Source organism: Ursus arctos, unplaced genomic scaffold (assembly GCF_023065955.2).
Source record: "Ursus arctos isolate Adak ecotype North America unplaced genomic scaffold, UrsArc2.0 scaffold_3, whole genome shotgun sequence".
Classification (NCBI taxonomy): Eukaryota; Metazoa; Chordata; class Mammalia; order Carnivora; family Ursidae; genus Ursus; species Ursus arctos.
Genome location: NW_026622985.1, coordinates 95,249,570 through 95,275,493, shown reverse-complemented (window position 1 = coordinate 95,275,493; position 25,924 = coordinate 95,249,570). Strand labels below are relative to the sequence as shown.

The 25,924-nt window shown below is 50.3% G+C and overlaps 2 protein-coding genes across 8 annotated transcripts in view; one reads left to right on the top strand and one right to left on the bottom strand.

Annotated features, from left to right (window-relative positions):
• Positions 1 to 925, top strand: part of EZH2 (enhancer of zeste 2 polycomb repressive complex 2 subunit) — a 55,949-nt gene extending 55,024 nt beyond the window's left edge. For all 3 annotated transcript variants that reach the window (XM_057304494.1, XM_026479105.4, XM_057304493.1), the window contains exon 20: positions 602 to 925. In XM_057304494.1, coding sequence (XP_057160477.1) covers positions 602 to 662 — 61 coding nt within the window. In that variant the 3' untranslated portion in view covers positions 663 to 925. The remainder of the gene's footprint in view (positions 1 to 601) is intronic.
• Positions 926 to 5,071: 4,146 nt separating this feature from the next.
• The window catches only part of CUL1 (cullin 1), a 102,814-nt gene continuing 81,961 nt past the window's right edge, over positions 5,072 to 25,924 (bottom strand). For all 5 annotated transcript variants that reach the window (XM_048213147.2, XM_026479100.4, XM_048213146.2 and 2 more), the window contains exons 10-22: positions 18,373 to 18,480; positions 18,189 to 18,295; positions 15,949 to 15,997; positions 15,444 to 15,575; positions 14,141 to 14,258; positions 12,910 to 12,986; positions 12,367 to 12,498; positions 11,420 to 11,512; positions 7,939 to 7,986; positions 7,777 to 7,859; positions 7,135 to 7,240; positions 6,599 to 6,712; positions 5,072 to 5,585 (exon numbers count right to left, since the gene is read on the bottom strand). In XM_048213147.2, the coding sequence (XP_048069104.1) occupies positions 5,505 to 5,585; positions 6,599 to 6,712; positions 7,135 to 7,240; positions 7,777 to 7,859; positions 7,939 to 7,986; positions 11,420 to 11,512; positions 12,367 to 12,498; positions 12,910 to 12,986; positions 14,141 to 14,258; positions 15,444 to 15,575; positions 15,949 to 15,997; positions 18,189 to 18,295; positions 18,373 to 18,480 (1,248 nt within the window). In that variant the 3' untranslated portion in view covers positions 5,072 to 5,504. The remainder of the gene's footprint in view (positions 5,586 to 6,598; positions 6,713 to 7,134; positions 7,241 to 7,776; positions 7,860 to 7,938; positions 7,987 to 11,419; positions 11,513 to 12,366; positions 12,499 to 12,909; positions 12,987 to 14,140; positions 14,259 to 15,443; positions 15,576 to 15,948; positions 15,998 to 18,188; positions 18,296 to 18,372; positions 18,481 to 25,924) is intronic.

Genomic DNA, 25,924 nt, shown 5'->3' with positions numbered 1-25,924 from the left:
CAGGCCCTGGGGGGTGAGTTGACAAGAACGTATATTTCAAGGCAAGCAGAGGACGGTGTAGCTAAATAAATCCCGTGGCTGAATAGTTGTCCCCTTACGAAGCTTAACATTTGAGGATTGAGACGAAGGCCTTGTGTAGCCGTGCTTCATGGCGACCTGCCGCACTGAAGGCCGCCTCGAAACCACCCCTGACGGGAGCCGGGGAAGCCCCCCTCCTGCAGGGAGGTCACCGCCGCCCCAGGCTTCCTATGAGGGGGCCCTGGGGCCCACGCTCCTCGTCAGGCCGCCTGTTTGCCCGGCCCTCGGGGGCGGGGGCTGCTCTCTGCCCTCTTCCCCAGGGCCCGATCACCCTTCTTTCCAAGGCCTCCCCGGTGCCGGGCCTCGTAGTGAGGTGCGGACCTGCCCTGGGAAGCAGTGTCTCGGGGCCGGCGGGGAGCCGGGGAAGGCTGGTGCGCTTCTCAGCCAGACTAGAACCAGCGCCCCGGCCGCGGGCATCGCCCACTGCTGCCGAGACACTGCACACTCAGTGGACGAGCAGGCGCGACTGTGTGACGCTCAGCTGTGCCGGACGCCCGCTCACTGCTCTCTCGTGCTCTTTCAGATACAGCCAGGCCGACGCCCTGAAGTACGTGGGCATCGAAAGAGAAATGGAAATCCCTTGACGTCTGCTACCTCATCCTCCCCCTCCTCCTCTCTGGAACAGCTGCCTTAGCTTCAGGAACCTCGAGTACTGTGGGCAATTTAGAAAAATGCAGTTTGAAATTCTGAATTTGCAAAGTACTGTAAGAATAATTTATAGTAATGAGTTTAAAAATCAACTTTTTATTGCCTTCTCACCAGCTGCCAAGTGTTTTGTACCAGTGAATTTTTGCAATAATGCAGTATGGTACAGTTTTCAACTTTGAATAAAGAATACTTGAACTTCCCCTGTTGTTGGGTCATTGATGGTACGGATCTGTCTGCTGATGGTAGAAAAAGACCGCGTCTCTAATAGGAGCGCACACTCACCTTCAACTCCTGGGCTCTCTCGTCCTCCTGTGAATCTTAAATATAATTGGGCAAATTAGTGTTCATAGGCGATAGTAACAAACATAAAATATATATTAATGTAACATATATATAGAATACATAACAGATGCATGTACTTGACAGTCTGCCTAATTATAACACCAGTATTGCCTGTTGTAAGTGAAAGATGCCCGTCAGTGACGAAGCCCACGCGCTGGGGTCGGGGCGGGCGGGTCCCAGCGGCCCAGCACATGACGCCTGTGAGCCTCTCTCCTTGTAAAATCACAGCCGGACCAGCTGGCTACAGCTCTGAACTCCGTGAAAGGTCTAGACACAGACGCTGAGAAACCCAGGAGTGTCAGCGAAATTCCTTTCCTACCTCTGGAAGGTGATGGGTATGCCCAAACTCGTTTTCTTTCTTGAAGAAAAGATGAAGTAGAAAAATCCCCAAACCCTCCTCAAGTGTCAAGGCCATGGGGCGCTTGCTCCCTGGACCCTGAGAGCCGTCATCAGTCTGGGGCATAGCTGCCATTTCAGGAGCTACACGTTTCATTTACATAATGTGATAATGTGAAACGTAATTAAAACCTACCTTTCCAATGATGCCAACATTGACAAGACTCTGGTCTCCGCTGCATCGATGGATCAGCCGTAGCAACGCCAGTCCTGAAATAAAGTTAGTTTGCCACTTTGCTTCGGCAACGAGAAGACCTGGCCCTTGGGTGCTCTGCTCTTCTTGCACGTGCTGCTCTTCTGTTCTCGGCGGTGTTTGGTTTTGCAGGACACGGTGAGAGTCTGCTCACACACACACACACACACACACACACCGGCCCAGGCGCTTGCCGTACATCCCGCCCTTGGCATTCGATGGGAACAGAGCCCATTCGTTCTCACGCAGCTGGGAGCCTGCCCCATAAGCGCTCCAGAAGGGGAGCTGCTTCGAGTCCCCACTTTTCTGCCGCTGACTGCTCCCAGCCTGTCCCTGGGTGTCAGCAGCTGGGGGTGGGTCCTTGAGTCCAGAGAGGTCCTGTTCACTCAGGACACCAGAGACCCACATGCATCCTGCAGACAAAGTAAAAATTCTCATGGAGAGCCGTCATTTTGAGCACCGCACAGCGAGCTTTTCCTACCCGGATTTGAAGAGCGCCTCTCCTGTGTCCTGCTCACAGACTCTGATCAGGAGTACTGGACAGGCGCCCAATCACGTGACATGGGGCATCTTGACTCTGATCTGGCCTGCTTTCGATTTTCCTTTATAAAGGGGCAGGGGCAGGCCACAGAGCTGGACATACAAGGTATTCAAATACCCAATTAACAAAGCCAAAAAGGGGAAAAGCTAAGTTTAAAAATTGAGTGCTCCCTTCCCCGAGCCCTCCACTGGGAGGTGTATGTGTGTGAGCCTGGTGCTTATTTCCCTACCGGAGAAAAATCTAGGACTAAGGACGACGGCTCCAGGAGTCAGGTACCGTCCCAGGATAAAGATGTGTTTCCGACAGTTTAGGACTAGCCTACGTTGTTCACAGCCTGACAACAGGTTGCCCCACTGGCCAATTTCCGTGCTCGCACTGGTCATAACCACAGGCAGATGACCCAAGGCTGTAATGACGGTCTCAACACCTGCGTCCGGGCAGCCCCTCACCCACAGGCCAACCCACTGGCAGAGCTGAGGGCATTGAACATTCTGCTTGGCAAAATTATTTTCAATCTGTATTTAGTAGTTTCTTAAACGCAAACTATAATCACCTACCTAGAAGCTGCTTAATTATTTTTCAGTATTCTCTTGGTTTATTCACTCTCCAGCCTTCACAGCACCCATTCAGTGATGCCGAGTCCTGCTCCTGCGTCCGCCCGGATGCTTGGCGACTGCCCTCGTCCCCACAACTGCGTGTGAACAAACACAGCAAGTAATTTAATTGTGGATGGAGCTCATCAAGAAAGGCTCCCGATGTGTACATTTCCCGAGAGCTTCGGTATCTTGTCAAACACCCGAAGCGCTCTGGGCTCTTACTGGAAGCAGCGGAAGATGCGCACACGTTGGCTCCTGTGGGACGGGCCTCAAGCGTGGGCTGTGTTGGCTCCTGGCATTAGAACGGGTCCAACAGATCCGGCGGGTAGAGCCTCTGATGTGACCTGCACCCCCGGGAAGGCGGTTGAAGAAAGTCCACACTCGCCTGTGACGGCAGGTCCCTGTCTGGGCCGCGGTTGAAGAAAGTCCACGCTCACCTGTGACGGCAGGTCCCTGTCTGGGCCGCGCTGGGCAGGCGCACGAGCTGGGAGAGGAGGTTCAGGCAACAGACGCAGGTCACCCCGTCAGTCGAGTTACTCTGAGCTCTAAAAACAAAACTGTCTTCATCACAAGGGGGATTCAATTCAGAGATGGGGGGCAGCCTGTGTGATTTTTCATCTGGGCGGGGAGGAATCTGAATTCTTTCAAGGGAACATTGGACACCAGTGTTCAGCAGGGACACAGGCCTTCTCAGAACGCTCAGTCAACAGAAGCAGCTTAAATCGCAGGCGCCCCTCCACCTGCTGCCCCCCTGGCCCGCGCCGCGCGGGGCCCGAGCGGTCCTGTTCCCACCGCCCTCCCACAAAGGCCCCGAAGAGCGACAGGCGGCGGTCTGTCTACACAGAACCCGTGACCCCACAAGCTGCTAAGGTCCTCCCGCGCCGCTCTCCTCCCTGGGGGAGAGGAAACCCTCCCCTTAGGCCACGGGCTCCACGGCCCGGTCCCCAGTGGGGTTCCTTCAACCTGCAGACCTTGTGCCGCAGGCTCCAGGGACACCCGGCCTCTCACTGGAGGCAGCCTCGGCCGCCGCTCCTGGACGAGAACTGCCGTCGGGGCCGCGGGTTTGCTAGGCTCGGGCGGCCTGGGGAAGAAAGGCAAGACGCGCGGCGCGGCTCTCCACACGCCCGCACAGCGGTGCGCCCACTGGAGAGGGGCCCTGACTCACCCCTGACTCACCCGCTTACCGGCCGCGGCTCCCGCCATGTGCCCCCCGCGTCCTCGCTCCATCCTGGACGGGTTCAAGACGCGGGCCTGGTCTCACGAAGGGTCTCCCACCTTCGGCAGAACGACACAAGGGCTGGAAGGGGGGCTGCTTTCTGCCTGGTTTATGGTGGGAATCTCTGTAAAACCGCGACAGATACACTACAGACACCGAAAGCTGGGATGTGAACACGGTCTGCTACTATTCTTTTTACCGATTTAGACAAACCTGCCCGCGCCGAATGTTCCAAGAAACTGTGGGAACTGCACTGCTGCGTCTTCCACGTGTGTCACCAAGCCTGGGCACGGGCGGAGGTGCAGGTGCTCCTGTCCCTGGAGGAGGCCGGGCCGCATCCCACGGGGTCCAGGAGCCGTGCTGCTGAGGCCGCGAGGAGTCTCTGCCACCGTCTCCCTTTTCCTTCTGTCCCCTGGCCAGGAAGTGACTACAAAAGGGGCTTGATAGTGTGAGACAGCCGGTGCCGTGCGGCCTAGAGCGCGGGGGCCCCCCTGGAGGCTCCTGCGGGGCCGGGCTCTTGCCACTGTCCTGGGCCCGGGGTGGGGGCCGTCTTACCAGGAGGAGCGCACGTGCCCATCCCAGACCGCAGCCTGTGTGCACGAGCCACCGCGGGAAGCAGAGGCCGAGTGAGCACGCACGTGGGCCGGTGGCCGTGGGGACGGGACGGCGGGGAGTGGGCTGGGCGCCCGTGGCCACACCGACTCCGTTCCCAGCCGGCGCCAAGCCCCCTCCTCCACTGCGGGGCCTGCGGGAGGGGGTTCTTCCCACGACGCGGGCGGGACGAACCCACGGAGTCCTCCTAAGTGGCCAAGAGAAGCAACGCGCAGGTGCGCTCAAGCTGCGGCGGGAAGTCCCAGAAAGGAGCGCGCGTGGGCGGCAGACGCCAAGGGGCTTAGAGTTTTAAGAGCTGAAAAACATTTTCAATCTGAAGAATGCAGCCTCGTAGACGACAGGAGGACACGGGGTTATAAATCCGCACAATCGTCGTCTCTTTTATTTACGTGTAGACATTAGTAAAACTTAAAACAAAACCAAATGCGACTTGTACAGAAATCCTTTAATTTTCTTTATTTTCACACATTAAAAAATGAAACACACTATACAAATGGTTTTTCATAGCAGATTACACGTGGGTCCGTTCGACTTGCTCTCAAAGTGCTGCCAACATCGTAACGCCGAGGACGACAGCGGCTCCCCCCGTAGCCCATGTATGGATTTGAATGCAGTAGCATGCAGCCCTCAGCAGGGGAGGCTCGAGTCCCCTCTGTTCTTAAATTAGGTTAAATGGCGTCGGTGTCCGTATTTACAGACTTGAAATGTTTCAATCCTGAGCAGTTCTGATGTACACCTGAGACCAGCGGGTGGGAGTCTCGGTCTCAGTTTTAAAAAGGGAGGTCCAAATGGTGGCAGGCTGGCTGCTGCGAACTTGAGCTGTTCTTCTCTCCACCAGGGACTATTCGCTGCGGGTCGCACAGTCAGACCCTTCTAGAAGGGTTAAGCCAAGTAACTGTACGTGTCCTTTTCACCATCAACTCGCTCCAAATATTCTTTCTCGATCAGAATGTCAATGCATTTCTGGGCATTATTTTAAAAAAGGGAGAGGTAGTGAAAGGGGAAGAAAAACACATTTATTATCAGAACAGAGATGGCCACCCTCACCAAGGATGGTCCCCCCACACCCGAGAGCTCAGTCAGGGAGTACCTTCACCCCCTGTGCCCCGACGGCGTGCGGCTTTACTGCCCGGGCAGCCAAGACCTTGCTTTCCTGAATGGGAAAGCGCCCATTTCCTCAATGTCCCTGCTGAGAGGTGCCCGCGTCCCTCTAGAGCCAGCCCGGGGCCACGGGCTCCCAGCTCCCCGGCGACGGGGCCAGGCGCTGCGCAAGCCACCCGCTCCCGGCCACGCGATCCCAGGAGGTAGAGGGGTCTCCCGACTGCGGGGAGTCAGCTCTCAGCTACCGCCCGCGGGGGCTCCGCACTGGCTGCTGCTGACCCGCGTGGTCGCAGAGAGACGCTGGGTTCTGTTTTCAACAGCCCACTAGACACGAGGCAAGCGGGGTCGCCCGGAGCTGCGGTCCGCGCACACGGGGGAGGACATGCAGCAGCGAAGACGCACATGCCACGGACAAGCTACCGCCCAGACGAGCCCCCCACACGGGACGCGGAGCGCGTCCTCGGCGGACAGCGCAGAGCAGGAACGCTCTAGAAGCCCCTTACACGGAGTTCCGAGGGAGGCGGCCCTGCTGGGGGGGCTATAGACAGGCCAGAGGTGACTGTGCGGGAGCAGAGCTACCGGCTAGCAGGCGGCAAGGGGGGAGCTTCTGGAATGCTGGTCACGTTCTAACCTCTTCCTTTGGGTCTTGGTTGTACAAGTGTATTTACTTTGGGAAAATCAGCCAACTGAACACTTAGGATTTGTGCACGGCTCCACAGATGCAGATTTCAATAAAAAGTTTAAAAATTAAGCCTATTTTCCTCTGTAGAAACCTGGTATGTAGGAATAAGCCGAGTTCCTTCGGCCTAGTTTCTGTTACACCTTTTTTCTTCTAAAATAGTAATGCGCGTGCTTCCGCGAGGCGGTTCCTGTACCTTGATGACGGGGACCCGCGGTTTGAACCTGGAGGACAGCTGGGTGAGCACTTCCCCGAGCAGCTGCTGGTGCTTCAGGACCTTCCGCATCTTCATGATCCGCACGATGGCCGCCTGCGCCGCCCGGGGGGAAACCAGGGCGCCCCACTGTTACGGCCGCCCTCGCACACCCAGGACAACCAGCCAAGAGCTGCCGACCTCCCCACGGGACCGTGATTTCAGAAACGCCGACCAATACACGGCAGGTCCGATGTTTCAACCCGACCAGCAGAAACATCGCTGTATTCTGATCTGGTCACTTCGCCCACGTAGCGAGCACCTCAAACGCGAGAACGCTCAGTCCTCAGAGGCCCAGCGGCCGTCCCCCCTGGGACCCCCTGCTCCCGACTTGTCCCTGTATCTGGCTCAGCCGTTCCCCACCCCCGTCAGAAGCTGTCGCCCCCAAACCACAGCCACCGCGTGCCCCACGTGCCAGCCCGGCTTCAATCGGCCGCCGCCTCTGCGAGGGACGCCACGCGACACGGGCCCAGAGTCACCTGGATCAGCAGTTTGCGGTCCTCCTCAATATTTTTGTGTGTGGTTTCTTGTTCCTGCTTCTGTTCAGTTTTCATCGGCACATTGATGTTAACTCTTAACTTCTTACTGCCAAGAAATGAAGGAAACCAATCACTGCTGTTTCCCAAGACAGGCGCTGAAGGCTTCCTCCCGTTTTCAATCTGTAAGAAGCCCCCGCTCCCCCAGACGAGGGCAGAGGGCACGCGGCCTCCGGCACCCCCGCCCCCGCGAGCCAGTTCGGCCACCACCTCTGGGAGGGCCTCCTTGCCCTGTGGCGGTGGCTTCCCACCGGCCAGGGACAGGACACCCCCATCACGGGAGACTCAGCCCCTTCCTCTGCTCTCCCAAATTTTGTCAAGTGGACAGAATCAAGACATTGGACACAGGGGTCCAAACTTTCTCGGGAGCTGTTTTAAGGAGCTGCCTGCCAAATGCAGAAACCACCAAAACCTGAGACCGAGCCGAGTGCGGGAACACGGAGGATCCCCAGACAGGACCCCGGCCGGTGCCACGGCCACCCCACGGGGCGCCGAGCCTCCGCCTGCAGCCACGCGGCACGTGTGCGAGGTGGGGGGGGGGGTCGGGGTCTGTGGTCTACGACCACCTACATAGATTTTCCTTACTTTTTATAACCGAGATATAATTTTATTAAGGTATCTGGCTTCAATTCCACCTCATCAACATTGGCATTTTCGTCTTCCAGGACCTGTAAAAAGACAACTGTTATGACACGATCTCAGGGAGAGGCTTTGTTCTAGCTTAACATAGAAAATGCACAAACATACCAGTAACTTCGACTTCAATAAAATCTGTAGGACTTGTGCCAAAATGTCCTGCAATTAAAGAGAAAAAGATAAGCTAAAAAAAAAATGCATTTCTCTTTGCAATAAAAACCACACGCAATCTCTGTTTGTTTTCCTCAGAAACGCAACAGTCACCCCAACAGAAGAATGCACCCAGGGGAAAAAGACAGGTGAGCTTAAGAGGTCCCCCAAATTCACCACTCTCACCAGCACCTGCTTCAAAGTGAAGCCAACCCCTTTCTGGCCTTGACCACCTAGTAATAAAAACTGAAGACTCACTTTTAAATGTTAGAAACCAGGCTGATTTCCTCACTTCAACCTACAGGAACCTATTCACCCCTCAGCTGCCTGACAGCTCGTCCTGGACACGCATCACCGGAAAGCCCACGTTCAGGGCTCCGGCAAGACTGGAGAGAGCACTCGGCTCCTGAAGCGGCTGTCGAGCCCCTCTGGTGACCGCTAAGCACCACGGGGTGCCTCTGGCCGTTTCCCCGCCTGCAAACACGGATGGTGGGTCACCTCCTGCCTCTCCTCAGCTTCAGGATCCCACGACACCAGACGGTACCATCTGCCCGAGTGCCAGTCGCCTGGGTGCCTGCCCACCCCCACCTCCTACCCCGAGGACAGAGCGGCCGCCCCTGCCTTTATGGAAACCCGTTCTGGTCCGAGGACATAACCTAAAGCCACGAAAGCAAGAGGCCTCTGGTCTAGTGACGAGGGCAGACCCCCGAAGCAGGACTGGGACACTGCCCGATGCATCTAGAGGGAGGTGACAGAGGTTTCCCTCGTGAGCCAAATCTGATGGAGGAAGGAGTGTGGAGCAGGGAGGGAGCAGCCGGCCCCACGGGCAAGACGACTCCCAGCTGAGACGGGCGCCAAGGGCAGCGCCCTCCCCCCCCAGCCTGTCCTCCTGATGTGAGGACGAATGAGACAGACTCTTACATACAAAGGGGCAGATCCATTTTGTTACTAGAATTTGCAGATGTACATTGGAATAACTTGAACCATGACCAATAAATGATTTTCCTGACATTCAGTGAGACCAGTATTACCCTGACAGCAAAATCAGACAAAAACTTCCTAAGAAAACAACAGACCAATAGCCCTGTGAATGTAGACGTAAAAAGCTTCAAGAAAATACCAGCAAACCAAGCCCACCGGCATATAAAAACTATTATATTCCATGCCCAGGTGGGTCTATCCCGCGAACGCAAGGTGGCATACATGAAAAGCACTCACTGTTACCACGTGAACAGACAAAAAGCACATTTTTATCTCAATAGGAAAAAAGCACTTTAACAAAAGTCAACACTCTTTCATGATGAAAATACTAAAAGAAAAACAAGAATAGAAGGGAACTCCTTGAATAAAGGGAACCTAAGAAAAACCTACAGCTAATATCATACTTAACAGTAGCAAGCTGCAGCTTCCCCCCCACAATCAGGAACAGGACAAGGACGCCCGCTCACAATCACCTCTATTCAACACTGTATCGGAAATTCCAGCCCAAGCAATCAGGCAAGGAAAAATAAAAGGCATCCAAACAGGAAAAGCAGAACTAGCTGTCCTTGTAGATGATAGGATAGCGTATTAAAAACCGCTGGAGAATCTTCAAAAAATTAAAAAATGAGTTCAGCCAGGTTGCAAGATACAAGATCAATATGCAATAATTAATCGTATTTCCATATCTAACAACGAACAATTTCATTTATAACAGCACCAAACCCAATACTTAGGAATAAATTTAACCAAAGTGCAAGACTTGCAGACACAAAACTGTGAAACACAATCGAGAGAAATGGAAGACGACCGTGTGAGTGGAAAGCCGGTCACGGTCATGAGTTGGAAGCCTGAAAACTGATGAGACAGAGACCCCCCCCCCCCCCGCAATCCGCAGTCGACGCAGCCTCTAACAATGGACAAGCGAATTCTGAAATTCATACGGGAATGCAAGGGACCCAGAACTGCCAACACAATTCTGAAAAAGAACAAAGCTGGAGGTCTCGGTTTCAAAACTTACTACAAAACAGCAACCAAGACAATGTGGTACTGTCATTGAGACAGACATAGAGTATGATTATTGGAAAAGAATTGAGAATCCAGAAATAAACCTATCCACCGATGGCCAACTGATTTTCAACAAGGCAGCACCAATCGACAGGGAAGGAAATCCTGGGCCCTGAATCAGGCAATGGTTCCTTAGGACACCAAAAGCACAAAACAAAAGAAAAAGAGGCTCTCTATACAGAATATATAAAGAATTCTTACAACTCAACAAGAAAAAGACAACCCAAATAAAAAATGGGCATGGGCAGAGGATTTGAATAGACATTTCTCCAAAGAATACATACAAATGGTCAATAAGAACCCGAGCAGACACTCAACGTCATCAGTTAGGGAAATGCAAATCAGAACTATGAAGAGGGACTGTTTCATATCCACTACGATGGCTATAATTTAAAAAAAAAAGGGGGGGGGAATGACAAATGTTGGTGAGGATGTGGAGAAACTGGACCCTCCTACATGGCCAGCGAGCCCCTGAAAGGACGCAGCCATCGTGGGGCAGTTTGGCTGTTCCTCAATGAGTTAAAGCCATCACGACTCGGATATTCCACACCCGGCTATGTACCCAAGAAAACTGAAAACATGTTCATACGATGACTTGTACATGAATGTTCACAGCAGTACTATTCCTAATAATTAAAATGTGGACACAACCCAAATGTCTGAATGGATAAACATATCCGTCTGAACGGTCCATCCACGTGTTTCAACCACAAAACAACATAAAAGCGATCTCCACGCTATCACATGGAGAAACCCTGAAAACATGACTACTGAAAGGCAGACAGAAAAGGCACATATTAAGACATCATTAACACAAAATGCCCGGAGAGGCAAATGCACAGAGACAGAAAGTAAGCGAATGGTTGTCAGGGGCTGAGAAGCAGAGGCCAGTTATTGCTAAAGGCCAATGAGTTTCTTTTTGGGATGATGGGAACGTTCTGGAATTGGACAGCGGTGGAGGCCGTATGACTTTGTGAAAACCCACTGAACTCTCTCGACATACAAATGGTGAATTTTATGTATATGAGATAGATCTCAATAAAGAATATGACCGATAGGAAGAATAACATGGTGATTAAGTGACATTTAAGCTTAGCAGAACAGCCTAGCTGGAAAGAGGGTTAAGAACGGATTAAACGAACGAGAGAAAGCATGTCGTGCTCACGTGTGTGCGTGTGCACGCCCATGTACATACACGTGCCTGGGCAGGCAGGCACAGGTCACACTGAGTTTAAAAATGAAGCTTTTTAAAAAAAATGTGCATCATTTATAACCCTAAGGCAAGTAGCTGTTTCCAGCTGAAGGCCTGCGCGTCGTCTCCCCGCTGCCCCCGTGCTCACGAGACGGAGGTGGCGGCGAGCTGACACACGCGAGAGGCCAGAAAGCGCGAAGGTACCATTTTGATCTGCGTGCTGTCGGTGAGCTGCTGCACGGCGTAAGCGTCCTCCGTGTTGTACTGAAGCAGGATCGCCATCTGGAAGGTGGACGCCTTTGAGGCCCCACGTATAGAAGAAAGAGAAGCACAATTTAAATGCGCGGAGAAACCTCCAAGAATCCAGAGCTTAAGTCTGCAGAACTTCTTTACGAAACACAGACTTCCAACAGACGCAAAGAATCAAGCAGACGTCCGTGAAAGAATACGAAGCGTCACAGCCCCCCCGTAACGCGCGTCTTCCTGAAAGATCATTTCCCGCCTTTCGAACCCCGAAATAATTTCGAACCTTCTTCTACGTGTTGTGTATGTAAATACCTGCTGTTTATCATCCACACTCATGGGAATTTTGGTTCTGCCACACACAAGCTAGGATCCCGAGAAAGTCACTTAAATGACCTCGGGCCTCAGTTTCTCCTCTGTCAAACTGAAACAGGGGTTACACGTAGTTCTTACGGTTCGCTACCCGGTACTGCGGCCAGCACCGAGGGTTATTATTAACATGAAACTGTTCTGCCGAAGGAAAAGGGCTATTATCATAATCAAATACACGAAACTCCGGCTTCTGGAAGCTACACATTTAGTGCGCGTCAGGAGGGAGCTGTGCCAAACGCTTATTAAACACGTGATTTCACTTAATTTTCACATCACTTCCCCGAAGTGTAAGCACTAGCACCCCCATTTTATGGAGAAGGAAACTGAGGCATCACTAAGCCGCCCGTCCCTCAGTGTGAACGCATCAGGATTCAGCTCATCTGACTCAAACCTGGGCTGTGTGACGACCACAGGACTTTGCCGGAAGCTTAGCTCTGGACTCTGTGGTACCCATCCCTGGATTCTGAGTTCTACAATTTGTCTTATCCTCATTTAGACTTAAGAAAATATATTCCAAAACAGAAAGGTGATCTTACCTGCAGAGTGTATCTATTTTTGAAGCAGTTGGTTACCAATTCTCCTTTAGACAGTTGATACAACCAAGTCAGTTTTCTGCCGCTGTGACGACTAGCGTAAAAGGCCGTGAACCGCTGGTAACTGCGCTCCAACTGGACAAAAGGACAGACCGCGTCGTGTGGGGTAGCTGCCTCACTGCACCCCACAGTCAGCATTTCTCAACACGCACACCGCCCCAAGTTTACAGGACAAAATGCTTAGGACGAAAGTCAAATACAAATGTCAGGTGTTGGACTCATTCAGGCACTCGAGGGTCCCATCGAGAACCGTTTCGAACCGTGAGGCACGTCGGTTACCGTCGGGGGGGTGCAGCCGGGCACCCAGCAGGCCCTGCCGTCTCCGCGCCCACAGACGTGCTCGCTGGAGCTGCCGCCCCGGCCCCTGCTCACTGCCGCGCGGCTGGCCCGCAGGAAGGCCTTCGCAGGCACCCTGGGGGTCACGGCCAAGGCCGCCCTTCTCTTTCTGCTCAGCACTAACAGAACACAAGACAAAGCCACCCTTACCTCCGACGGCAAGGCAAACGTGCAAGACTGCTGGAAGGGCCAGGACCCGGAGCTCAGCACCTGAATACTGAAATCCACTGAGGCAGGGAATGAAACGCAGGAGCACAGTTAGTCCCGTGAACCGAACAAGGCTGCCGTTCAAGTAAACGTGGACTGCTTTGTATTAAAAGAAATACACTGAATGAAAAACTCTGCTTCAGTATAAAATGAAGAACTGACCATATTTCAGTTATATCGTATTGCTCAATTAAAATGAGTAAGAGGGGAAAGAGCCAGAAACTCTTTTCCTCTAGAGAGGGACAGTTTTTCATTTCACTTCTCGCTCAGACTTGTGACACTGTCGGCTTGCTCTGCTCCGGTCACTTTGGTTTTCTGCGGGGCCTCAGGGCCACTCCAGTGCCCCCGAGCTCACCCAGCATGGCCGCCTCTGGAGGCCCCAACTCAGGAAACAAAACCCCCAAATGTAAACAGCTCACTTCAGGATGTTTTGTGTAGCCCTTACGACCGCAAACACACACCCGCCAACACTATATAGAATATATATATAAACCATAATTAGAACAGTAATTTCATCATCACAAACAGCTGAGGAGTCCACTGGCATCCCTGCCAGGTTTAACAATGGAAGAGTTCTTTAGTTTTGGGGAAAAGTTCCCATTTTTCCTTTAAAAAGACAGCATTACCATGTGAGGATGTCAGCATCATCGGCCCACGACCACAAGCGGAGCGTGGCCTGGCGCCCAGCCCATCCTCATCTCCACACCAACCCGGAGCCATGAGAGCTCTGCTTAGTCTGACGCTGTCATCTATACAGCCAAGTCAGTTTCTCGTAATTTAAAAAAAAAAAAAAAAAAAAGGTGCTAGAATGGATCTGAACTAAGGTTAAAGAAATTTATTAAACTGTGGAGCCCCGAGCTGGCAGGTGCCCAGGGTGGGACAGCCCCGTCAGAAAGCAGAGGAGGGCAGGGCTCAGCAACCCCAGCTCTCAACCGGCGGGGTCCCTGGGAAAGGCTGACACGCTCTGTGCCTGTCATCTCCTAACGTCACACAGGAGGCAGGACCACCCCAGCACATCTGGGAGGCACCTCCTGCTTGTCTGTCCCGGAATTTCTGAGAAAGCATCAAGCACCCTTCCTTAACATTTTGTCACCTCTCTCATTTGCCACAAAGGGCATGACCTTCTCCAAGAACGCTGCCTGTAAAAGCAGCTCACACACACGTGGATACTCACAGTCCAGCGGTTCTGAATTCGTCAGGTGCTTTTTGAATTGCTCATTCAAATCTTTGCTCACGCCGATGTCTTGAAACATCCGCTGGAGTTTAGAGGTATATTCAAAACCACATGCTTGCTGAAATGAACCCAGATAACCGTCTTATTAATTTCTACAGAAATGTAAGTGTACACGAGGGAATCTGGTGGAAATCCTAGAGCTCTATGAAAACGACAACTAAAGCTGGTGACACTGGACCACATCTCATGTATCAGTATGTACGGATTCAAGTGACTACGCTATCCAAAATTACACAGCCGTAAGCAAGCTGTCAGTCTTTACTCACACAGTAACTTTCACTGGAGCGTCTCAGCGCAAGGATAGCTAACAGAATACAAAGAGGACACATTTTATGCCTCTTATCCATTGCTGTGGGATGAACTGTGTCCCCCCTCAAACTCCTCCGCTGAAGCCTGACCCCCAAAGTGACGGTACTGAGAGGTAGGGTCCTGGGGAAATGACTGTTTAGAGGAAGTCATGAGGGCAGGGCAATCCTGATGGCATTAGCGCCCTTGTAAGAAGACACTGGAGTCTGCTCTCCTCTCGCCATGTGAGGACACAGCAAGGTGGCCGTCACCAGACTGGGAAGAGAGTCCTCACCAGAGACTGAATCAGCCAGTACCTTGAACCTTGACTCCCAGCCCCCAGCACCGTGAGAACACACTTCTGTTGCTTAAGACCCCAGCCTGTGGAGTTTTGTTACGGTGGTCTGAGCAGAATGAGACAGCCACGTACCTATAATTTCGGGTCACAGTGAAACATGTCTTAAGCCACGTAACAGCAAGCACGGAGACCCGCACAGGCTCGGCCCAGAGGGGGCTGGTTCATCAGCTAACTGCTCCACCGTCCTCCTGCACTTACAACCGCAGACACTGAACTGACCCCAGGGCAAAACAAAACACCCACCACCTCCAAGCCCACCAGACGCGAGTGTGGGCTGAGCCCCGCGGGACGGTTCTGGCGCGTGCAGACGTGGCGGAGGCCGAAGGCGCGGAGCCGGCGATGCTCCGGTGGCGAGCGCAGCACAGCCTGGCCTGACGGGACAGCAGGGCCCCTGAACTTGGTGTGGACGCGTCAGCACAGCCTGTGGGGCAGTGAGGGAGGCCTGACCGCTCACAGCCCCCGTTGTGGGGCAGCAGGGACCGCGCCGTACAGACTCGTCATCTACGGACTATGGACGCTGCCCGCTGACAACTTGCAAACACTAACATCTCTAACGGTGACTTAAAAACTGGATTTTTTCTAGGACATGATTACATTTACCTTTAATTTAGAGATCATGCTTGCTTCGGCGTCATCGCTGGCACTGTTCTGATGCACGAGTCTCTTGGCCAGCATCTTCGCATAGAATTTCTGAAACACGTCTTTATCCTCTATGTACTTGAAGACCACCATCTGGCGAAGCCACCAAGAGAGCGCGCTCAGTGCACTTACGACCCGCTGCCCCGAACACACGCCGGCAGCCGACCCACGTGCTTTGTTTTGTCTGGCCTGTGCGCCAACGTGTGTAGTGGCCAAAAATACCACCCCCAGCCTTGAAATATTTTCGTCAACCCCTTAAATCACATTAAGTTGGTCCAGACTTAGTGCTAATGAGAAAAGTACAAATGCTGAAATTAATGACTCCATTTAGGGAGTAAAACCAGAGATTCAAAGTAAAATAAACGATCCTATTAACTGTCACATTTCAGATGCCCTATACGAATAACCTTAAAACTTGCAGATAAACAGCTGGGGGAACCTGGGTGGGTAGCGCGAGGCGCCTTACCACTTGGTTGAGCGTGTCTTCTAGCTCTGCTTCTTCTGGGTTCTTGGAACTGAAATTAAAAAAAGAAAGAAAAAGAAGGCATACTGTTTTCAAACAAATCGACAAACATTTAATCAGCAAGCACCACTGAGCCAAACTAACGTAACAGAATGTGGTTTTGCACAACTGGACGATCAGTCCTCTTCAGATCAGGCATGAAGAGGCAGGCGAACTCTTCTTACCTACGGCGACGTGGCCACCTTCCACTGAAACTATCACGGAAGAATACATTTACGAAATCATCATTTAGGATTTCCAAGATCAAATTCAACAGGAGATACTTATTAAAGTTGCCCCAAACAGTCACACTTTCCTTTCAGATAATCTATTTAAATACAAAATTAATGAACTTCACCTTGGCAACTGCTTTCTACAATAGGCTTTAATTTAACTTTGAAAAAACCAAAAAGGCATATAGTTTTTGAAAGGCCTAATCATTAAAGGTAATGAAAGGGTTTAGACCACTGAAGTGTTGCCTTCCTCTGTGGTTCTGTCTACGTAACAGAGGGTTGTCTGTAACAACTGATTCTTTCTCTTCTATGAACAAATATTAACTGAAAGGGGATTGCAGGGTAAACAACATTTTTCAGGTTTTATGAGTCCCTCACAGACAAGATCCCCATAAATTCGTATAAAATGAACCAGCCACCAAACAAGTTCTGGAAAGCTCTGGAAAGGTGCTTCTTCTTAAGAACAGCTGGCTCAGAAAATCTAGTCCTATTCTTCACACGGGTAGGCAGGGCAATTTCTCTCTCTGGAAGAGTTTTACTTCTTAGCTCCATTCCCCGCCCAGCGTGTGCTCACTGAAGCAACGTTCCCAAGTGCCCGCCATTCTGTCTGCGTGAGCGGCCTTAACTAAGGAATAACAGAGCAAGAGACTTGACGAGGGCCCCTTGTGAAAAGGCAACGGATAAGGATAAAAAGCATTCTGCCAAACAAACTGAAGGCCTTCTAAAGCACATAATTAAAATATTGAAAATTTTCACAGAACCTAGCCTTAAAAAAAAAGAAATCAGGTCAGAAGAGTGAAGTCCATTTTTATTCCGGGAAGGAATACGTGAACGGATCTGACTAGAATCACTGAAGTACACACTGACCGGGCATTGCAATAAATAGAAAACAACCCCCTAATACTCCATTCTCACTGGCCTTGAGAAAATGGCTTTCTGGCAAAGTCAGAGAGCGAGCCAGTGACCTTATCAAACGTCTTCCATGTCTGTCAGGAAGACCACATACAGTTCTGTTAATACAGTAAATTACATTAAATTTGCTACCACTGGGCCATCCCCATATTCCTAAGAAACTACACTATGTTCTGGAAAATTATTCTTTAGTTCCCTGATCAGTTTAGCCTGCTAACATTGTACTTAGAATCTCCCCAACTCTGTTCTAGGTGAGACTCGTTTGCGGCGTTTTTCTTGGCCCATGTAGGTATTTTTAGTTTTTTTTCTGCAATGGGGTTACGCGAGCCTTTGAGAGCTGTTTATTCATCTCAAAATCAGGACAACATGGGGGCCTGGGAGAGGACCACGCTTGCTGACGGATCTCTGGAAAAGTGAAACAAGCCTTGATCATTTCTGAACTGAGAGGAGCCGTTAAGAGAGAGAAGCTGAGAAAACCCAAACACACTCAAAACCTGGAACCCGAGGAGCACAATGCAGAGGAGAGGAGCGCGCCGCCGGAGACCGCGGGGCCTCCAGCGCTCCACGCCGCACACCGAGGAGGGAAAGAGCAGGTGAGAAACACGACGGCTAAACGAGAAGGCGTACGAGGGGCGCCTGGCTGGCTCAGTTGGGGTAGTGTGGGGCTCGACCTTGGGTCGTGAGTGCAAACCCACGCCGGGTGTAGAGATGACTTAAAAATAAACTTTAAAAGAATATATGAAGAATACGAAACAGCAGTGAAAACAAACTCATCAAGTGAAGTTCCAACCCGTGGAACTTTACTTAGCTAAAGAGGTCATGCTGCCCGGAATTCTCAAAGCCAACGGTAACATTAAAAAAACAAAACAACGAACTGGGCCTCAAATACGTAACATGAAGCACCTTTTAAGGAGAGACGTATTAGGTTTAAAATATTTTCTCAAAGGTACAAAGATTACAACTTCATGTATGTAAAATGGAACGAAGCTGAATTCCTCATATGTAAGCTAAGACTTTAAACAGGTTTACTAAGGAAAATACACACAGAGTCACTAATACCTTTTCTTCAACAAGGAGTCGCAGTATCGAGCCAGCAGCTCGGGGGATTTACTGGACGACTGGGCCATTTTGGTAACCGCGTTGTTGTTAATGAAGCGACCACAGGCCTGCGGGCACACAAGACAGAGTCAGAGCAAACGCGGCCCACGTGCGCCCCGGACGGCCGCCGCGCCCACACACCCACCTTGTCGAGCGCGGCCACGAAACCAGCGTCGTTGTTGAACGCCGACATCACCAGGGCGTTGTATTTTTTATGAACATCCAACACTGTCTGTACATACATTTTGGGGTCCTCCGCAGGGGAAAAACAGAAACAAAAGTTGGTTACTGGGGATTAAATGGTATATTAATATGTCACTATAAAATATTCCAAGAGGTTGAGAAAGTTCTTCAAAGATGTTAAATAAGATCAAGAAATAGTTTTGGTGCCATCATCAAAACACACAGGACATTCTGCTTCTAGACATATTAAAAGAAAATAGACTCTCCACGCTTGAAATTAAATACTTTTTTCCACCTTGTATAAAACACAGTGATTCTCCAAATTATTTGAACATTCAAAAGATCACAGGAAACACAATTTTTCCAAGTGATAGTTTGCTTAGCTCATTTTTGCTGGTTGTTAAAAATTCAAATTCTGGACTTTGCTGGGAAAGCCCATCAGCCAGTAAGATCAGTAATCAGCTGGTTTTCTAGAACTTAGGTGGGCAGGTGGTGTAAGAATAGGGAAAGACTGGGGCATCTGGGTGGCTCAGTTGGTTAAGCATCTGCCTTCAGCTCAGGTCATGATCCCCAGGTCCTGGGGTCGAGCCCTACATTGGGCTCTACTCTGCAGGGGTGTCTGCTTCTCCCTTTGCCTCTCCCCTCCCCTCGATTGTGTGCTCCCTCTCTCTAAATCTTAAAAAAAAAAAAAGACGGAGAGGGTCTGGCTTGCACACCCGATCGCGGTGCAAGACTGGATGAAACAGGGCAGGGCCTGGGAGACAGGCAGAGCACTGGGGACTCGGCAGGGTGGGCAACTGGGAGCTCTGGACAAAGAAACAACGTCAGGCGAATGAGATGCAAAGATCGGCCACAGGAGAGGCTCTGGCAACGATGGACAAGGAAGACAGGAAGGATCGGAGAGCGGGGGCGCAAACGAGACAGGCCTGAGTGATAAAAACAGAGCAGCTAAGGCTGGGGACTCACTAAGCCCCACACAAGGACTGTCACAAGCACACCGTGAGGTTGCTGCTATCTGGATTCCCACTCTACAGGTGGGGAAACTAAGTCACTTAGGATCTGGCGAAGGCTTTCAGTGACGGCGGTCAGGCTTGCCCCCAGGCTGCCTCACTCCCAAGCCAGCATCTCCTCCACAGCTCTGAGAAGGGAAAAGGTCTGGAGGACAGGACCCGTCCACAGTGGTGGCAGCGTGGACAGATGTCACCTGCCAGAAGGATGCCAGCAGCCGGCCCCTTTACGTGCGGGAGGCCCGAGTGCCGGCGGTTTACATAGCTCCCCGTGTCTGCAAATTCCTGACAGATATGAATCCTTAGGGTTCAGGAATGAGAAACCAGAATTCCCCAAATTCTAATTATTCTGCATCTTGTAATATTGTTTTTAGATAATGAGTAAGCACTGAGATTGAATTGTTTTCCTGGGATAGGGTTATACTAAGTTTCAGAGGTTTTCTGTTAAAAAAATGTAATAAAAATGCTAAGTTTATTATGATTACATTATGCAAGATTATAATTTCAACAATATATAAAGTGGTCTCTACCTGATACAGACATTTAATAAGGGAAAACGTTAAAAGGGAACACAAAATGTTTGCCAAATATAAATTGGAAGCTAATATCACATATATTTAATATCTAAAAATTATCTATCTTAAAATGTTAAAACACACAGTATTCACCATCCCATCAGATAATCTTGTTCTTTGTTTCATGACAACTATTCCAGACGTAGAAAAATTTCTCCCATTTTGCACTGATTTTTAAAAAAAATATTTTAGCATTTTTTTTCAAAAGATTTTATTTGAGAGAGAGAGAGAGAGAGAGCGCATGAGTAGTGGGAAGGGGAAGAGGGAGAGGGAGAAGCAGATTCCCCACTGAGCAGGGAGCCTGATGTGGGGCTCGATCCCAGGACCCCGGGATCATGACCTGGGCCGAAGGCAGACGCTTAACCACCTGAGCCCCCCGGCACTGACGCATCCAAAAGCACCTTCCAACTGGCACACGTCTTATTTCATATAAATTCATTTCTTTTTTTAACAATGAAAATAGTGTCTGCTTGACTTAATTTTGGGTTTGCCACTGAAATTAATATTGTTTGTGCTAATTTGGGTTTTAGATGCTTTCTGATTTCATGTCAAATTATTTTACAACATTCACATTTTCTTGTCTTTGCATTTCTTCTGTTAAAAGTATTTACAAAGAACTCTAACCTATAACGAGTATCCAAGCATGGGGAAAATGCCAGCAAACACCGCTGGGTAGTATTTCAATAAGGTCACATTCAAGGTTAAGGTCAACATTACAAAGAATCGCATGTCAAGAATGCCAGTTTAAGGACTGACTTTGCTTCCAACACACGGTATTTTTGGAACGCCACTCCAAGGATATACATGAAGTGTTATGTGCAAAAACACACCAACATGTATTTTATTTGTAAGAAGGACGCCCTCGGCAGCAGAGAGGGTGCACCCACGTTTGTAACCTGGCATCGAGAACGAGGAGACTGATCAGATGCCACCATGTTTCCAGCACATGTGCTCCTCGTGGCTCTGGAGACACTGTGTGTGAGCGCCCCTACCCTTGCCGTCAGTGGGTTCTGCTGAACCAGGAATGTGTCTATGTTGACAATCATGGTTGCAGGAGAATTATGCTTTCCTCCATTTTCATGATTTCTTAAACAATTTTTCTCAGACTCAGGATCTGGAAAAACATAAATGTCCCAAGAAATGCCAGGAAGGAACTCCCTGTGGAAAGACCATCAGACAGATTTTCCCCAAGGGCACAGAAGTCTTCGGACTCTGATTCCAAGATTCTTTCTACTACAGGAGGAGACCCAGCCAGCAGTCTGGCTGGTGAGAACGGAGGGTCTGAAAGGACCCCATGAAGGGAAGTGTATGAAGCGTCAAACCTCGGAAACTCGAAGTGAGAATCTGAGGGCCTGAGAGAGAAGCCGCTTAGGAACCTGGCAAGGGCAAAGATGGGAGCGCATGGGAGTAACAGAAAAGAAGAGCTGTTTCAGAGGGCACCGATCGCAGGGTTATAGAAGCAACAGAGGTAACGAATGAGAAAGGTGAGGTCGGCTAGAACCAAATGCATGTTTTTCATGAAACGTGTCAATTTTTGGTGCTTAAGGAAATGAACAGAGTAGTAACTGCTTTGATTCATGACCATCTGCTTATTCAATAGTACACGAGGGCTTTCTGCTAAGAAACACGACACCTGTCAGGGCTTGTCCCTGCAGGATGTCACCCATTCCTACATGATTTCACTTGTCTGTCCTATGCCAGTGATGGTCGCATTTATTTCTGGCCCAGACCAGACTTCCCCACTCAGCTCACACAACTTGCCCTTGGCTGTTGCATGGGATTCCCAAACTGTTTGTCAGAGCCGTCCTGGTCTCCTCCCTGAACCGGCCTCTCTTCCGGAACCCTCTCTTTCCATTTCCTTTCTTTCAGGGTTTTATTGTACAAAGATTCAGATCTCTGCAAAATCACAAAGAATGGTAACACCCACTCCATGAACCCATCATCCAGGATCAACAATGACCGAGTACAAACGCCTGCCCCTCACAAAGTCTAAGAACCGGATTCCTCCTTCTCCCTACCCCCAACCTAACCAAGCCATGCTGTCTTCAGTCTGGCCACCGAAACAGACCTCACCGCGCACTCACGCTCTTCTTACTTTACATCTATTTCTACATGGTACAGATGGTTTAAAAAATAAAAATCTGATTTCATCAACTTCATGCTTCTTACAACCATCACCTGGTTTCCTCTTGCCCTTAGGACTAAGGCACTATCATTAACGTGGCTTTCGGGATCGGCTGGCCTGGCCAGCCAGCGTCAACCCGTCAGTTTCGGTCTGTGCCACTTCCCCTCAAGCCACACCAGACTTCTCGGTTCTTAGAACGGGTCGTGTTTATACCCACTGAAGGGCTTCGCTCTGTCTAGGACCCCCTGTCTCGTTAGCTTCAGCTCTTCTACTGGTCTCAAAGACCTTCTGGGAAGCTCTCTGAACTGGCAGGACGGGGCGGGCCTCCTGTTACAGACAACGCCCAAACCCCCACTGGAAGGCGAATCGCACTTGTGAGTCGTCGTTACTGGCAGCCTCTCCTGCCGGGCACGAGCCCCGAGCAGTCTGCCAGGGCCGCGTCTAGCTTGCTTATAAGCACACGGTGTCGTGGCTTTCACCGTTTCTTAGATGGCTAAATCAGAAACACTGATAATCATGACTGAAATACTGCCTTTTATTCCATACATTTCCACTAAAAATTTTAAAATAATTTTAAGGACCAATTTCACAAAAAGGAAAAAGAGTACTTAGGAGCCTCACAGAACTTCCATCTTATCTCATCCTATCTTCTTCAAAACCGTTCAGCACACGTGGCGCATGCAGAGGTCTGTGCACTGCCTCATGGGAGCTGGCGTACATGAGACAGGACTTCTCAGGGTCACCTTGGTCCTGTAGCGCTGCCCAAAGATGGACACGGGGTGTGACCGGCTCGAGGGGCCATGCTCACCATTTCACGCATGTACGCGGGGGTTCTCCAGGCCGGCAGTGGGTGTGACCGTCCTCGGAAACGAGCCCTCGCCTAGAGCCACCTTCGAGCACACGTGGCCCCCACGCCTCGCATCCAGCCGGGACGACGGCAGCGGCTCCGTCACAGGAGCTCTGAGAGCCTTGTGAAGATGGCCTGTCGCTGCCACACAGCACCCAAAGGACACGCGGGGGGCCCTGCTGGCCACTGGCCACAACCTTACCTTGAGGTCATTTTTCTTTGAGAAGAAGGAGCAGCGAAGTCTCGAGTAATAAAAACACACCATGCAGTTATGTGGGGGCAGAGTAATTCTTCCCCATCAGCACGAGCACGTGGTCCCTGGAACAGCCTTCTCTCCACACGCAACAGAGAGAAGCAGAAGTTTCAGGAAAGGAACAATCACAAACCACCAACTACAGAGAAAAGCAGGGGACGGTCTGTGGGCACCTAGATCAGCCGCTCTGACAGGTGCCGGTGGCAAGGTGTACCGCCAGCCTGGCTCCCCCCCGCCCCCCGCAGGCTTCGGAGGTGCTGCACGCACTCAGGAAGTAAAATTAATTTTTGTATTAAATAATGGGCAAAACCCAAGCCAAACAAAACCCCAAGAACACTGGAGACAACAGCACAGAGAGGCCTCACACACCATCCAGTGATGTGACAGTCTCGCCTTTTCTTACTGGGTTTTTTCTATTCCATCATCTCACCTCCTCTGATAAAGCAGAAATCGCCAGTTTCTCTGAGTGTGGTTTCAAGAGGAAAATGCCGAGACAGAAACCCCACCAATGTAGCCAGTGCTGTGTATTCTCATCACTACAACCTCTGGCCGCGGGCTGCTTCTGCTTCTGCTTCGATCGTATGGATTTACCTTGTAAACTTGGCTCTGAGTCTCAGACCATAAATAGCCAATCTTTAATCATCACCTTTGGGTTTGATAAACTTCTACAAATTCCTGGTCGCAGTTATGTACCCCGGTGGGCTTCCATCACTGACCCCAGCCCCTGCTCTGACTCACGCCTGCCCTTGCCTTAGCTCGGAGGGGAGGCTGGAGTCCCTGCCTGCGGCCCCTCCGTACTACTGGTCAGTACCGAGGCTCCAAGGTGACTCGAGTCAGGCACAGAGTAAAGACAGGTGACAATACTCGATTTTGAAAGCGGAACTAAGTTGGACTTGACTGGAAAAACTGACTCCTCTAAGAGAAAGAATGATGTTGCAGAAAGTAATTATTACATTAGTTCAGAAACAGAAGCAGCGCACCTAGTGGTGGGGGCGGGGGTAGGTAGTGAGAGTTCACAGGTGGGCTCGAATCCATCTGAAGCCAACCAGGGGCGTCAGGACTTAAAAATACACAGCAAAGACGAAACCAAAATGTAGTTGGATGTGGGATACAAACTCAGATCGGATAGCGAGAGGCTTCCGTAACTGGGCTGCCTGTGCAAGATGACAGCCAAGCCCACAGCTGGGAGAAAGACGGGTGTATCCCAGATAGAAAAATTAAAGAGTGAGCCTTCTCACAGCCTGCTTATCCTAAACTGAAAATGAACACCTGTGTAATTTCTCTTTTAAAGAAAATGGCAATTCTTTTCAGCCTATGGCAAGACAGAAAATAGGTTCACGAATTCAGCTGTAGGCTTTCTGAACCACTGTCCATTATCAGCATGTATCAGTTCTTTGTGTAATTAAATTTGTCAGTTTGACTCACTGTATGAAACTGCCTCCTTCTGTCCTAAAATAGCTCCTTGACCCCCCCCCCACATCTACTACATCAGAGCTTTTTAAAAAATGTTTTATTATGGAAAAAATTCAAACCTCATCATCAAAATAAGAAAGAATAGTAAAAGCAGCCCCCATAATCCATCACTCGCCTTTAAGGGACAGCCCAGGATTCTCTCACTCTGCCCTCCTCCTACCTAAGATTTTAGGGATGTGTATTCCCACCCTTCTGACCAAACAAAGCAGGCTGGACTCCAAATGTCAGGTTCCTTGGCCACTTTTATCGCTGTGCGTGTAATTGTCTTCTATTACCAGCATCTGCACAATGGTCAAGTCAGGACCAAGTCACTGAAACATTTTAGTCCTCAAGATAAAGGGGATCTTGGCCGTGTGAAGGAAACCCACACCTGCCAGGAGCACCTGCACCGTGTTCCTCTGTTCATCCTGGTGCAAGTTCATACAAACAACTGGGTTCCTGTAATTATATCTAACCCAACTTCTCAATCCGAAAACACGGCTTTTTCCTAATTCTGGTAGGGTCCTAGATTCGTTACCCCTTCCTTAGTCTTACGCTGAAAAATATGCTGCCCGAGCCTTCTGATTTCATCTCTGCCTACGTAATTCTCCATTTCAAGCACTTCCTTTTATAAGCACCGTCATTCCTGGAGCCAGAGCCCCGGGCAGCTCCTGAAAACGCCTCCTCTTGTTTCAAGTAGACAATCTCTCTCTACGCTGCAAATAAACCTTCATGAGTTCACTCCCCAATCCATCTCCGCAGCCCGACACCCCCACTGTTAGACCCACAGCCCTGCTGGACATCAAGGGACCTACAAGCCCACTCTTGCCGATTACACTTCGGTCCCAGTTAGACTGACGTTACTAAATCAAGATATGGTTTCAAAGAGGACTCTGTGCTTATCTGTCACCATTTCTGCCCTAAAGGCAGACAGTGATGAAATATTCTCTTCTAATCTGATTTATGCGAAGCCCCCTTTGCAGGGAAGTACAACAGCACCCAGACTGCTGCGAAATCATATGCTAATTAAAAATTCAACATGGAACCCACTGCATCATCAAGCATTCATTAGCAAGTACTCACACATCTGTATTGACTCTTCCTGAACTTTATTTTGGTATTTTGCTATAAGCTACCATCAAGGGAAATTATAAAGCCATCCAAGGGCTTGGTATCACATTTACTAGTATGTGTAGTGTTGATGACTGTCCAGGTTACTGGTGTTTTCTTTAGGATGGGCCACTGGGGAGAGTAT